General features: G+C 37.6%; 1 protein-coding gene across 8 annotated transcripts in view; it reads right to left on the bottom strand.

Moving 5' to 3' along the window:
- Nucleotides 1-15,728, bottom strand: part of LOC139136486 (carotenoid-cleaving dioxygenase, mitochondrial-like) — a 141,534-nt gene that overhangs the window by 90,868 nt on the left and 34,938 nt on the right. For all 8 annotated transcript variants that reach the window (XR_011553548.1, XR_011553608.1, XR_011553660.1 and 5 more), the window contains exon 5: nucleotides 10,843-10,951. Coding sequence is in view for 4 of the 8 variants with exons in the window: in XM_070704580.1 (XP_070560681.1) it covers nucleotides 10,843-10,951 (109 nt within the window). In the remaining 4 variants the exon portion in view is untranslated. The remainder of the gene's footprint in view (nucleotides 1-10,842; nucleotides 10,952-15,728) is intronic.

Genomic DNA, 15,728 nt, shown 5'->3' with positions numbered 1-15,728 from the left:
GCATGAAGTACAGCTGACTTCAAAAGCGTTTAAAAAAGTAAACTGACGGAAAATTTATCGAAAATCTAGAGCGTTTGATCGACTATCCTAGCAACTGTGCATTGAGAGCTCCTGTGACCACGATGAAGTCGCAACACGATGTCAGAATATAGTGGCGAAACCCTACGTAGCATAGCTCCGTATGCTGCTGTGATTACTAGAATCCCACACCCCCAATGGGTTGGGATGGAATGTCTCACACTCGTTGGGGAATTTTTGTCTCACACGAGTGTGAGACAAAAATTCCCCAACAAGTGTGAGACATTCCATCCCAACCCATTGGGGGTGTGGGATTCTATTTCTCACGTCCCCATAAAAACCGGAAAAAACGGGAAACAAAACATCATAAAATTTCGTATCCAAATAAGCGTGTGATAAGGCCCGAATCCAATTAGTATTATTCCACAGGAAAAAATAGTTCCATCTTACAAGTAAATTAAAATCGAACACACAGAGATATATTTACTGTGGTTTTACGACTTATCCGGACACCAAACTTGCTAATTACCCAGCAACTTCGTTGATGATATTGAGACTTTGATCAGTAATTACCAAAGCACTTTGGTAATTCACTTCAAACTTGATACTTGATCTGGCTGCAGTAACTCCATGGGTGGCAAAGTGTAAACACAGACACCGACATCTCAGTGCATACAGTGATAGCATAAACCAATTTGAGACATGAGTTTGCACTCAAAGTTTTCAACACTGTACCCATACAAAAAATTGCTGAACAAAGTGATGAAAATGGCACAGGACATATACAACTTGCATTGCAGTAAACCTGCCAACTGCACCAAAAAGATTTCTGTAACTTCAATGGACATCATGCCTGATTGAACAGTCCTACTTAAATACTTTTTCCACTCAATTCGTGCTGATTTAGGCACAATTATTGAACACAACTCAAACTTTCAATCTCTTTCCTAAATCGACTTACACCTGAAGAAATTGTAAAGGAAGCTGGAATACAGAAAAGATTTTCAATCTCTCTATCTTCGTGAACAGGCATTCCTCGATCACATTTATGCTGATAGACAACCATTGCCAAAAAGGCAGCAAAACTCAGCAACGATTCCGAGCTAAACGTTAACTGACACAGTATTTCATATCCCTGCATCAAATGAAATTGAAAACATAATCCCATCAGTGACATTTGATAAAATTTTCACATGAATCATATCTTGAAATAAAAAAAGTGAAACAAAGACGTCTTGTACTTTGCCGATCAACAGCACAGCCTGTGTGAACTGTGAAGTGGCATCTGCATTGCCTGCACGTAAGAGCAACTCAGTGTACTCAGTATCAAATGGTCTGCATCTTATGAAAACAACTACTGGCAGTGAAAGTTGTAATAGTCACCGGTAAAAACTCTTCACAGATGAAAGGATAATTGCTTCAAATGAATGAAACTGCAGGTTTTAGAGGAGGAAAACCAATGGCGGATGCGTGGAGTGGGAATATTCTATTTAGGTGACGGAGACGGAGGGTCATAGGATTAAATAAACTGGATAATGTAGGATTTTCCTCACAATGCTGTAACAGCCTGGTATTCCAATGTCCCCTTGTTTAACGTTAGTAATAGTTTTTCTGCTTTGAAAAGTAATTTAACAAACTCTAACGACCCATTATACTCTCCTAACCTCTCCATAGTTGAGTTTTACATGTAACACGGACGAACAGCACACATGTACATATGTTGGTTTTACTGAGGAATGCTGTTCAGTGGAATGCCAACCCCTGGTCACAAATTAGTTTATGGCACTAGTATGATACTTATCAGTGACTTTGTATACACATTGTGTACCCCATGGAGCACTCATGCAGCCAGATCGCGTATCAAGTTTGAGGTGAATTACCGAAGTGCTTGTGTAATTACCGATCAAAGTCTCAATATCGTCAGGGAAGTTGCTGGGTAATTAGCAAGTTTGGTGTCCAGATAAGTTGTAAAACCACAGTAATCAAAAATTACTTGTTTTATTCCATTTTATATTATTGATACTCGTACAATAAGCATGCACATTAACATGTTTAACCTTTGTAACTTTTCTTAAATAATTTCTTTGGTTGCTTCAGTTGAAATTTTAAAACATTAATTGATATATGAATAAGCTTGTGTATATAAATATTGATAAAAACATTATATAATCATAAAATTCCATTTCAAATAACGGATACTTACATGTATTGCTTATATGCTTACAATAAATAAGTTAACATGTTGAATTATTTTTTGTAATGTCATTTCTGTACAGTTAAGGTAAAACGGTCAAACTAAGTTTCTGAATAAATACATCAAATTTCACTAGATTCGTATTTTTAAAACGTTTGCCAAAACTTTAAAAATGTCCTAGTTTTTTTCAACATTAATGGCGTATATATGTATATATAAGTGAACAAGTCATTACAAACACATGGAAAAAACACTCAGTTTTCTTGGCTACTCTGGCTGTCTGAATCTGAATACAATACTCGCGGTCGTTTACGCACTCGGCTTCCTTCACTTTGCACGTTCAGCGTAACATGAAATGTTCCTCCGGTAATATTGCAATCGCTGAAAATCGCAGTCGAACCTAGAATTCGCGATTTTTCTATCTTTTCCGTGTGCTTATGTTCCTTCATTTGTAGTTTCATGTAATTTGAAGACGTGGCAACAGCATTACTACTACTAGTACTAGGAAAGCTCGTTTGGACGACATTACCTTCATTTCGGTTTCCCTTGGTATCGCATAGAATGTGTGACATAGCGAACTGTTGTTTGTCCGATAATTTACAGTAGTTGTTGACGGACTGCACATTCTTGTGTGCACTTTTTTGCATCGTGTGTGTCGGCGGCACCATTTCATCATTTAACTTTTGAAGCATATATTTTCTAGCGCTTGTGTTCGTCAGTTTCTTGCCGAGGTCGGACAGACCACTTTCAGTTGACATGTTCTTCATAATGTTGCCGATAGTATTTGGTCCCATAGCTTGACGTTTAAACCAAGTCTTCTCTGTCGGTGATTTCGGGTTATTGTCCTTTATAGCCAAATAGAATGGTGTTTCCGGACTGTTAAAATCTCCTGGTCTCAGTGCTCTGTAATGCTTGTACAACGCTACGGGACAGCGCCCAATATCTGTAGGGTATGCGTACATTTGAGGTCTCACTGGGCGGACGTCGTTTACATTTTCACCGATGTTCATTTGATGTTCTGTGGTCATTTCAAGAAACTCTCTGCCCTCCTGATCGCGCTTGAGCTGAACATCACCCCAACACAGCGAACGATGTTCTTTAACAGCTCTCATACCGAAATGTAGCATGTTGTTCAGCCAAAGGGTGTTGATAACTGACTGTGGTGTGCACAGTCCGAGTTGTTGTGCTTCGTATAGGTGATTTATGTCATCATCGGTCAATGCGTCCGCTTTGTTTGGGAGGTTGCCTTTGCCTTGTTTTCTCAGTTCCTTCTGTTTCGCCTTCAGTTTCTCGCGGGCCATGAAGAATTCGGCGCCCAGTGTTAAAGACGACTCGTACTTCTCCCAGCGGAGTTTTCTTTCGAGGCTATTAAGCATGCCACGTAAATATGAGGGTTCATATTCGGACCCATCTTCCTTGCGGACAACGCAGAGAAACCTACCGACGAGCGGATCGAGTTCGGCGGGAGGAATGTCTTTGATTTCTCTATCATCATTATTTTCGATCAGAAATTGCTTAAATAGTGAGATGTGATATCGCGTTTTACGTGTTGTTTCCTTGTTCTGTTGATCAGAAACAAACCCGTCTAGCTCGGCTGGGGACAACTCCGCAAATCGACCGGATCTTCCAGCGTCGGCTGCCGACGTACCGGGCCTCTGTGTATCCATAACGGGGCCTACGTACCGGTAGTCGCTAACGAGCTGCACCGCTTAACGAGTGAATTCTTCGTCAGAATTAATGTCCTTCATGACAAACAGTCGGTAGGTTCCCAGAGGTCTATATTGGTATTTCAGCACAAAAGTTCGGTCGTCCTTAGAAAATACGTCGCCTACATTGAACATTACAGCATGTAAACAATAAACAAGGCAGCTGTCAACCTGTCGTCTGCGCCACAATGAATTATTCATAGTTTGTAGTTCCGGTTGTATATAACGCACGTTCCTATTGGTCCAATAGTGCACGGACGTATCACGAGTAGGCCATTACTGACCAATCGAAAAGCATGCCTTACAAACTAATCTGTCTCGTGCAACAATACAGAGTGTGGGAACAATTTGATCCCACACTTTTGTTCCCACACTCCCAGTGGCCAGGGACGTGAGAAAACTGTGTATCGTACAAAACCTTAGGTACTGTACTACTTGAACTATAGAGTGCCTTTTCGGTTTTACGGGACTCAAGTTTCAATGAAAATCGTTTTCTTTACGACAGAGTGAGATACGAAAACCAACGCATCAGTTCAACTATGTAAATTTGTGTTTGCGTATGTTTTTTTGGAGCGTTGAGGTTACACGTAAGTTCTGTGTACAGGCGTACATCGGCAGAGAAGGCCAAGTTTGTCACCAGATATAAACTGAAAATGCTCACGTGTTTCATTATATATTGCATTTATGTGCAAGTTTGAACCTTTGCTACATGCTTTGCTACATTTAAAGTGTTATGATCAACACAATGAATTTCACCACAGATCAATTCTAAAGGTCATTAAGTATTCAAATATGTAATTAGCTGAAATAAAAATAATTAATTTCTTCGAGTACTGTCATTGTATCACAATATAGCATGTGTAATTGCCTTTGGTCAAGTCCTTCAAGCTCTATATGCAAAACCGTGAAAGCTTGTTAGCTATTTATGCAAATTATGAGTTAGCTGACATGAAAATGCAAAATGACTTTCAATACTGTTATAACCTGGTATAATGATCAATGTACATAGCATGTTTCGCCAAATTTTATCAAGTAAATGCCAGTATATATCCCTAATTTGGAAGGTTCATTAAATATGCATATTGGGAATTGGCTGAAAAAAAATGTCAAATGACTTTCAATAATCTTGTATCATAGTATCTTTAATGTACATAGCAAGTTTTGTCAACTTTGGTCAAGTCAATACAGATAAATATTGCTAATTAAGAAAGTTCATCAAATATGTAAATTAGAAATTGGCTGAAGCAAAAATTCTTCACAAATTTCAATAGCATGTATTATAATAGTATCTGAAATATATGTAGCAAGATTTATCAACTTTGGTTGAGTCAATTCAGATATATATATCCCTAATTAGAAATGTTCATTACATATGCAAATAAGGAATTAGCTGAAATAAAACTAGTTAATGACTTTCGATAATGTTATATCATAATATCTTCAATGTACACTATGCCATCGTGTGGGCCAATCAGGTGGCCCACTTTTAGGTCCTTGGCAAACAAAAAGGCTTCCAGCAACACAGATTTCGCATACTCAACTTTAACGTTTTGAGACAAAAAATATCATCGGTGGCCAAATTTTCCCGCATGCAGAAAATGATCTTTGAACTCTTTGCTTGCAAATGGACCGCATTGTTTTGATTTCTACTGTTGTTTTCAGGAGTTAGAGGTGATCTATAAGGGTGCAGTACAGAGAAAGATATAGATTTACATTCCCACGGCTTCCAATCCTGGAAAAACCTCTCCGATAAGCAGTGAAAGCAACTAAAAATGACAACAGAGTTAAAATACGGGTTTCTTGCAATCTTTCTAGTGGTCTCATGCCTTATGCGGGATATCGGACCGCAGGCGGGCGAAGATTGCATTATAAGCGCGCCAACCTAAACTCACTGCATGGACATCACATTTACGAAATCGAAGTCCAAAGTCAACTACGTCATTGTTAGAATAAGAGAGGTTTTCCATCACACGGGAGCATACCACCACAGATTTTGCCACAGATAGCGTTGCACTGGCATTGAAAAAAGGTGCATGGGAGCATGGGAACGCGGGCAGTTTCCCTCGCTATGGGTAGGAAATGCATTGAGCAAGACACACTTCCGGGTTCGCAAAAAAACGAGGATCCAATTTACGGGGCGCTCAAATATAACTATTTGCTGTGATACATAGCAGAGGCGTATATGTTTGTGATGCTGAGAATAACATCAGTAAATAAATGACGGGTTTTAAAAGTTGACGTTTTTTGCGATGAAACAGACTTCTGAAGGTAGCTCGCTTGGGGAACACGTCATCCCGACCGCTGTCCGCTTTGACCCCAGTAATCACACTGGTTTTGGTCGACCCCAGGTACCCAAGTCACTTCGACCCCGTCACACTTTTAACGTTATGTGACATTTTACTGAATATTTAACGCAACTTTGCTAGAGAGAATCGATGGTGTTTCTTTGATAGAACTGTTTGCTTCGAAACGATAATTTGGCCGCTGAATGTTTGCACCATGGCCTAGTGCCTACATGTCCACGGAGACGATTCAACATGTTCCACAACAAAGCCAAGACAAAAATTGAAAATATCAATAAAATGGCTTCACAAAGGCCGAAATACACGGTACTCGATGAAGTATAAAGTTTATGAAATGAAATCAAAATTGACAACACAAGTGTTTGTCTCGGGTAGTACCACTTGAAGTTGAACTATTCTACAGACTGTTTTTTTCCATACAGTGCAGTATTTGTCAGTGACAAATTAATCTTTGCAATACATTTTTTTGCGATGAGCTGGAAATTTGATTAATATCGAGTTAATGTACATAAATATTCCGTTATTTACTGGGACACGTTTATTTTCTCAATCCGCTATCTGCGGACTACGTGCTGAAGTACATGAAGTTCATGTCAACGATCGTTTCTCCCTCTGCAGAGTTTCTGTATCCCGTTCAACAACGCTGTACCTCGATCACACGATAGTGACGCTATGTAGCTGTGCAGTATTGAAACTTATCATAAAATGGCCACCTCGTCTAACAGTAACACGTATTGTTGGGATTATCGTACGGAAAAAAGACTGCAAAAGTAAGACTTATGAATCTTCATCGGAATTGAACACATCATGATTGTACATGAGTATCAACCGTGAATGCACGTTGAGCTCTGCAGTTACACAAGCATGGTACGCTACATGCACTGCCGCGATGCCGATCGTATGCATTCCAAGGCCTATCCCGGAATTTGTTTCACAAACAACCTCACCTTTTTAATGTGACACAGTCAGAATTTAAAAATGGTTACAAAGGAGAGCAAACATACTTCTATGGACAATGACGAACACGTTTCTTGGCGAAGCAAAATCAAAACACTGCAGAAGTACATGAAGTAGGTCATGGCCTTGGACACAGTGCACGAACCTGATTGGACACTTCAATACCTTTGACCCAAAGTTATTATTCATCAGCACTTCCATATTTAGGCCCTTAGGGATCGGGGCGAGTGATAATGCCATGCCATGAGGCTAGGTAGAGAACGTATGTACTCATTTCTGGCGATCGAGCAGCGAGAGAAACAATCAATCACCAAGGATAAAGCTAATTTGCTAAACGATATTTTATCTTGAATAGTGAGTTGAATGAGTAATAAAATATCATATTTTTAATGTTCAATACGAGGTTGAAACACGGAGGGACCGTGGTTGAAACCAGAGCTATCCAGCTGTAGCCAACCTGGACCAGCTCATTTCACAGCGCCCTCAAACAGTCGATTGTTTTCACTTGTCATACGCGGCGTAACAGAAAAATTAAAACTTTCATAACTTCATTAATATCCAACCCACGCACACCAAAACCTTTTCAGTTCTAGCCATTTGAATTCTGAAGATGTCTACCAAATTTGACTGAAATACGTTCAGCCGTTTTTGCGATAATGGGGATACAGACACACAGACACACAGACACACACACAGACACACACACACACACAGACATGGCTAAACCATATGCTCACGTGTGAACACGTGAGCAAAAAATGCGACAGATTTCTCCTAAAGTTTTCATTTTATTGTGATATGAGAGTGTGTTTTGGACAGTAGAGAGCAGTCCCCATTGAATGAGGTAACTGACTGTAGCATTTGTGTTTATTTTTTGACTAGAATGGGCAGTTTTATTGCAGGCCAGACAAGTCCGTTTCAAACCTTTGTGGTATGGCATTGTATCAGAATGAGGGAGAATGGGGAGGGAGGGAACTGGCATGGATTGTGTTACATCTGGGTTAAGTGAGTGATAAGGCGAATCAATGTGTTGTTGCCTGCACAGATCAGTGGTCTTGGCTTTGCTCCCCGAAATAAAATTGCAGATTTCACCATCATTTTAATATATCATATATTACAATAATCCCATGGAAACTGTATACCAAATATCAAAGCTATCGAACTGCAGTTTTTGAGAAACAAATTTTTTGACCAAAAACAGCAAAAATTGCCCCAAAAATACAAAATTGAAAATTTCATCAGGAATTCCATATATTATTCAGTTTATCTGTAGAAACCTGTATACAAAATTTCAAAGCTAGTAGACCAGTATTTTTTGAGAAACACATCTGTGACCAAAAATTGAAAAAATTGCCCCAAAAATTCGAAATTGCAGATTTCATCATAATATCAAAAAATATCATATAGTTTATCCATAGAAACCTGATACCAAATTTCAAAGCTATCAGATGAGTAATTTCGGAAATACACATTATTTGACCAAAATTGGCAAAAAATGCCCCAAAAATACAAAATTACAGATTTTATCAGAAATTCAATATATATTACTAAGTTCATCTGTAGAAACTTGTATACCAAATTTCAAAGCTATCAGACCTGTAATTTTTGAGATACACATTTTTTGACCAAAAATGGAAAAAATTGCTCGAAAAATACAAAATTGCAGATTTCATCACAATTTCAGTAAATATGATTTAGTTCATCTATAGGAATCTGTATACCAAATTTCAAAGCTATCAGATGAGTAATTTTGGAAATACACATTTTTTGACCAAAAATGGAAAAAATTGCTCGAAAAATACAAAATTGCAGATTTCATCACAATTTCAGTAAATATGATTTAGTTCATCTATAGGAATCTGTATACCAAATTTCAAAGCTATCAGATGAGTAATTTTGGAAATACACATTATTTGACCAAAATTGGCAAAAAATGCCCCAAAAATACAAAATTACAGATTTTATCAGAAATTCAATATATATTACTTAGTTCATCTGTGAAAACTTGTATACCAAATTTCAAAGCTATCAGACCTGTAATTTTTGAGAAACATTTTGACCAAAAATGGAAAAAATTGCTCGAAAAATACAAAATTGCAGATTTCATCACAATTTCAGTAAATATGATTTAGTTCATCTATAGGAATCTGTATACCAAATTTCAAAGCTATCAGATGAGTAATTTTGGAAATACACATTTTTTGACCAAAAATGGAAAAAATTGCTCGAAAAATACAAAATTGCAGATTTCATCAAAATTTCAGTAAATATGATTAAGTTTATCTATAGGAACCTGTATACCAAATTTCAAAGCTATCAGACGGGAAATTTTGGAAATACACATTTTTTGACCAAAAACAGCAAAAATTACCCCAAAAATACAAAATTACAGATTTCATCAGAAATTCAATATATATTGCTAAGCTCATCTGTAGAAACCTGTCTATCAAATTTTGAAGCTTTTAGACCAGTACTTTTTGAGAAAAACATCTGTGACCAAAAATTGAAAAAATTGCCCCAAAAATTCAAAATTGCAGATTTCATCATAATTTCTATAAACATCATTTAGTTCATTTACATAAACCTGTATACCAAATTTCAAAACTATCAGACCAGTACTTATTGAGAAATATAGTTTGATAAGCTCGAGATGGTTTAGTATATGAAATGTTTAAAAGCAGTAATAATGCTCTTTTTCAATGTTTCTGTGATCTTTTTAATGTCATTTTAAGGACGGTATGTTCCTTCTAGTTTGGGCAGGAGAATAATTTTCTAGCTCCATAAAAAGGGTACTTATGATGATGTAAACAACTTTCACGGAATACCTCTACTGTCCTGTATGAGTAAAATATTTACTAAAATATTAACATGCTGTACATTAATAACAAATTGACTTACGGTATTTAATGACCTTTTGTAAATAGGTTGGCAGCCGAAATGAAATAAGCATCAAAGTACACTTGCATACAAAATACCTGCTACAGGATATACATGTGCACTTAATGTTCCAAGACAAGAAATTGACCATATTAAACTAACAATTCTCTAGTGTTTAATAAGCTCAGAACCCCGTAAATTGTATACTTTTTGAAAGCCTAGATATAGGGGAACATTTTGGTTACCAAAGTGTCACCATTGTTTACATAGTTATCACATGACAGGTAATTTGTGTAACCTTTCAAAAATCTGTTTTCCCTATGTTTTGTTTCAATGCTTTGAGATATGTGGCTGAAATTTGTGTGAGTGCAAGCTGTCCTAAGTGTCTTTAAAAGTGTGTCTCAGAATTTTTTAAACCTTAAACAGTTTTTATGCCAGAAAAACTTCAAGAGCAGTGAATTTCATCGTAGTTGATTTCTATAAAATTGTGCTCCAACAAAACTAAGCAATATATAAAAAATCTGAGACACATTTTGAAAAACTTTTGAAAAACGTTGTGACAGCTTGCATTCCAGCAAGTTTTAGTCAGATAGTTTGAAGCATTGAAACAAAACATAGGGAAAACCAATTTTTGAAAGGTTATGCAAATTACCTGTCACGTGATAGTTATGTAAACAATTGTGACAATGTGGTTACCAAAATATTCCCGTATATCTAGGCTTTCAGAAAATGTTAGATAAAAAAGGTCAAATTTCTTGTCTTGGAACCTTAACTACAGTAAGCTCACCTTTTTCTGCCATTTTTTCTCCTGTCACATGAATACTATGATCTGGCATTTTCACAGCAGTGGCATCGGTGTTCTTTAGAGATACTAAGTTACTGCCAATAGGTGCATCCTGAGCAAAAACATATAAAACACATAATTGTATCTGTGAGTTGATGAAGGCAGTTTCTAAATTATATTTGCAGAAGCTTTGGTTTTATATTGATGTTATAAATCTTATGGTTTTTGCAAATGGCAATATTTGGAGCTGGTTTAAATGATAAATCAATTACAAGCAAGTTTGCAGTGTGTACAGCTTTGTATTCAAAGAACAACATTTATTGCATGCAACCTTAGAGCTGACATAGCACTGCCTTGATTTCTAAAATAATTAACGCTGCAAGCAGCGTTGCCGGGGCCCAAGCGGTTAACATTGTTTTGAAGTTCTTCAACTGATCATAATATGTTCAAAATTTGAACTTGGTAAAATCTTTTGCATCTTGTTACGAAGGAAATTGAACATAATTTCATAGTTACTGTTGGTTTTCTAGTAAACGTAAGTTTTACGCAAAATCCAATATGACGGCAGAAACGCTTGGCAGATCCAAATGTCTTTTGCAAGCATGAAAGAGATCACTCTAAGGATGACATGAGTAAAATTTCAGCTCAATAGGTGGTTTATTTTTGATAAAGAACAATTTTGAAGATTAAAGTACGATTTCCATGAAATCCAAGATGGCTGCCAAACCATGATTTATATATGTGCATATTTAATGAGGTACAAGATATGGCACCATATAATCTCCCATCATACCAAATATGAAGGGTGTAGCACTTGTAGTTACTGAGTTATAAACATATACGTCTATTCAAGGTCAAAGGTTATGAAGGTCACGTGACATTTTGTCAAAAAAATTGTATTGCTAAGTTATCCCTATATACCAAAAATCAGACCTCTAGCTCTATTGGCTGGCTCAGAATTAGATATGCGCATAATTAATGTGGTACAGAATATGGTGTCATTAGGTCTCCCATCATACCAAATATAAAGGCTGTAGCACTTGTGGTTATTTAGTTATGTACATATACTCATATTTAAGGTCAAGGGTCATCGAGGTCACAGGACCTTTTGTCAAAAAAATTGAATTGCTAAGTTATCCCTATATACCAAAAATCAGACCTCTAGCTCTATTGGCTGGCTCAGAATTAGATATGTGCATAATTAATGAGGAACAGGATGTGGTGTCATAAGGTCTGCCATCATACCAAATATGAAGGGTGTAGCACTTGTGGTTACTGAGTTATGGACATATACGTATATGCAAGGTCAAAGGTCATCGAGGTCACGTGACATTTTGTCAAAAAAATTGTATTGCTAAGTTATCCCTATATACCAAAAATCAGACCTCTAGCTCTATTGGCTGGCTCAGAATTAGATATGTGCATAATTAATGAGGAACAGGATGTGGTGTCATAAGGTCTGCCATCATACCAAATATGAAGGGTGTAGCACTTGTGGTTACTGAGTTATGGACATATACGTATATGCAAGGTCAAAGGTCATGAAGGTCACATGACATTTTGTCAAAAAAATTGTATTGCTAAGTTATCCCTATATACCAAAAATCAGACCTCTAGCTCTATTGGCTGGCTCAGAATTAGATATGTGCATAATTAATGAGGAACAGGATGTGGTGTCATAAGGTCTGCCATCATACCAAATATGAAGGGTGTAGCACTTGTGGTTACTGAGTTATGGACATATACGTATATGCAAGGTCAAAGGTCATGAAGGTCACATGACATTTTGTCAAAAAAATTGTATTGCTAAGTTATCCCTATATACCAAAAATCAGACCTTTAGCTCTATTGGCTGGCTCAGAATTACATATGTGCATAATTAATGAGGTACAGGACGTGGTGTCATAAGGTCTCCCATCATACCAAATATGAAGGGTGTAGCACTTGTGGTTACTGAGTTATGGACATATATGTATTTTCAAGGTCAAAGGTTATCGAGGTCACGTGACGTTTTGTCAAAAAAAATTGTATTGCTAATTTATCCCTATATACCAAAAATCAGACCTCTAGCTCTATTGGCTGGCTCAGAATTAGATATGCGCATAATTAATGAGGTACAGGATGTGGTGTCATAAGGTCTCCCATCATACCAAATATGAAGGGTGTAGCACTTGTGGTTACTGAGTTATGGACATATACGTACATTCAAGGTCAAAGGTCATCGAGGTCACGTGACATTTTGTAAAAAAAATTGTATTGCTAACTTCACCCTATATACCAAAAATCAGACCTTTAGCTCTATTGGCTGGCTCAGAATTAGATATGCGCATAAAATCCAAGATGGCGGCCAAATCATGTGACCAATCCAAATGTCTTTCACAAACTTAAAAGAGATCACTCTAAGGATGACATGAGTAAAATTTCAGTTAAATCGGTGTGTTTGTTCTGGAGAAGAAGATTTTTAATGATTAAATTGCGATTTTCGTAAAATCCAAGATGGCGGCCAAATCACGTGACCGATCCAAACGTCTTTCGCAAACTTGAAAGAGATCACCCTAAGGATGACATGAGTAAAATTTCAGCTAAATCTGTATGTTGGTTCTGGAGAAGAAGATTTTTAATGATTAAATTGGTATTTTTCAAAAATCCAATATGGCGGCCAAGGTCACCTGACCGCATGCGATTTTATTAGCAAATTTTTAAGACCTTAGGCCATGCTTGCTGTACAAAAAATTCAAATCGACTAGACCCCTAGGTTATCTGGAGAAGCCATTTTTAGATTTTTGGAAAATCCAATATGGCCGCCAGGTCACGTGACCAATCAAAATTTGTATACCCAGGTGCACGAGATCTTATAGGTACCTATTAGCCCTGCAAGTTTCAGAAGTTTGCGGTAAGTGGTGTTTGAGTTCTAGGTCGACAAAAAAGAGCGGAAGAAAAAAGAAGAAGAAGAAGAAAGTTGAATTCCTACGAAACCAATAGGGGCCCAGCCGGTAGGCTTGGGCCCCTAATTAACGTACACAAATCTATGGAGCAGTCTATTTTGACTGACAGCTAGTAAATAAATGAAAACTTTGAAAATGTGTATTTCCCAATAATATAAGAAAAACAAAATAAAGTCAATCCTAGGACCTCAAAAGCTAAATTGTTTGCTATTTAAGGTAGCTTTCCACATTTACTGGGGTATTTTATGGCGAAAACACAAAAATTTGTTTTTTCCCTTAAAAGTATTCATGTAATATTGATCTTCAAGTGTGAACAATATCTTGGTCTGAAGGTTTCTGTTTCTGCCTGAAATTTTGCGATGAAAATTTACAAGAAGAACAGATGCACGTTTTTGCATTTTGAGACTACCGCTAAGTCTTTATTGGCAAGGGATTGCCACTGTATTGTCGCATGCACTTGGATAACATCTGCTGTGAAAATCCCATTGACACCTACCGCAACTGCACGTGTCAAGACCATCGTCACTGATCATGTGTATGCATAGCCATCAGGCGCAGAACCATGGATCATAGTTTTTCTCATAGGAGTGGCCACTCCAAAAAGATGGCAACACAACAAGGCAAGACGTGACATTTTTGACAATTTAATTTCAGGTAGGTACGGATCACAAATAGCAGCATATATATATTGAGTGTTACAATCTACAGCATGAGTATAAATGGCAGGACCTAGTCATTATCAAATAAAAGTCATAAAAAGTCACGGTCAATTTCGCTTGTCAGACATCACCTGCCCATTGACGTTTTGTGACGTGGAGGGAACATGTTTCAATGATCATCGGGGCAAACAGTAGTTTTGATCAGAATCCTAAGACTATATTTGGCAGCATAATCCAAGTCAGACGAGTCATGTCAGCGAGCCGTGTATTTGAAGCTGCTTAATGCCACATACTGAGTGTTTTATTTGAGACACTTTTGCGCATTTGAAAAAGCACCTGGAGCAGTGGTTGAAGAAGCTCCGTCCGTCCCGTATACATAAATGGTACGTTCCATCGGACGCCACATAGCGATGGCGAAAGCATGAATACTGTGATGTACCCGTACATGTTCATGATCCAAGGCAGAGACAGAAACAGCATCGTGAAAGGAAGAAATTTAAAAAGGGGTCATCAAAAGTCCAAAAGAACCACACCAATGCCCACGAGTGTAAAAGATAGCCTGAGAACATTAGACAAAGGATCATACTACCGTCAAACTTTAACGCCGATGGCCAATAATTTGTCGTCCGATGAGAGTAATTGTTACGATACCGATGACACAGTTTTGGGACAGCCCTCGACGAGAACAGCGGCTCAGATAATATGACATTCGTTTCTTTATCTTGAAGTTTTCTAAAATTCTCTCCCTTGACTTAGTTGGCGGTGACTGGCATTTGGCTATGTCAGCCAAAATGACTCAAGAAACGGTCTTCACCTCAGAAATGTTGTAAAGAGCGAAAGAGAACTATTGTCTTAGAAATGCTCGGAATTGAGTAGTGAGTGTTAATCTGTTTTCAAAGCGCTTGAAGTTCGAAAGTATAGCAGCTGACTGAATCACAGCATTACATGCTATGTCACTCATTATCGGGATCGCTCAATCAGAACCTTCAGTGGATATGAACCCTTTCCGAGATCGAATGCTGACATAAAATCACGACGGCATTGAGATGCCGTAGCAGTCCCGACAGTTAGGTCATACAGTTAATACTCTGTCTACATCTTAAAGCTAATCCGTCATCATTATGCATAATCCTTTCCTGGGCACTCCTCAAGTCTATTTAGTCATCGGCCACTGTGTATATTGTGCTCTGAGAGGAAACATTGCTCCCGAAAATTGCCCTTTTTAGCCTTATTTTGAGAGCTGACACTGATTTCAATGAGTGAAAATATTGTTTGGGCTAAAACG

Source organism: Ptychodera flava, chromosome 1, assembly GCF_041260155.1.
Source record: "Ptychodera flava strain L36383 chromosome 1, AS_Pfla_20210202, whole genome shotgun sequence".
Lineage (NCBI taxonomy): Eukaryota > Metazoa > Hemichordata > Enteropneusta > Ptychoderidae > Ptychodera > Ptychodera flava.
Note: the sequence above shows the minus strand (reverse complement) of the source record. Positions and strands in the feature narration are given on the sequence as shown.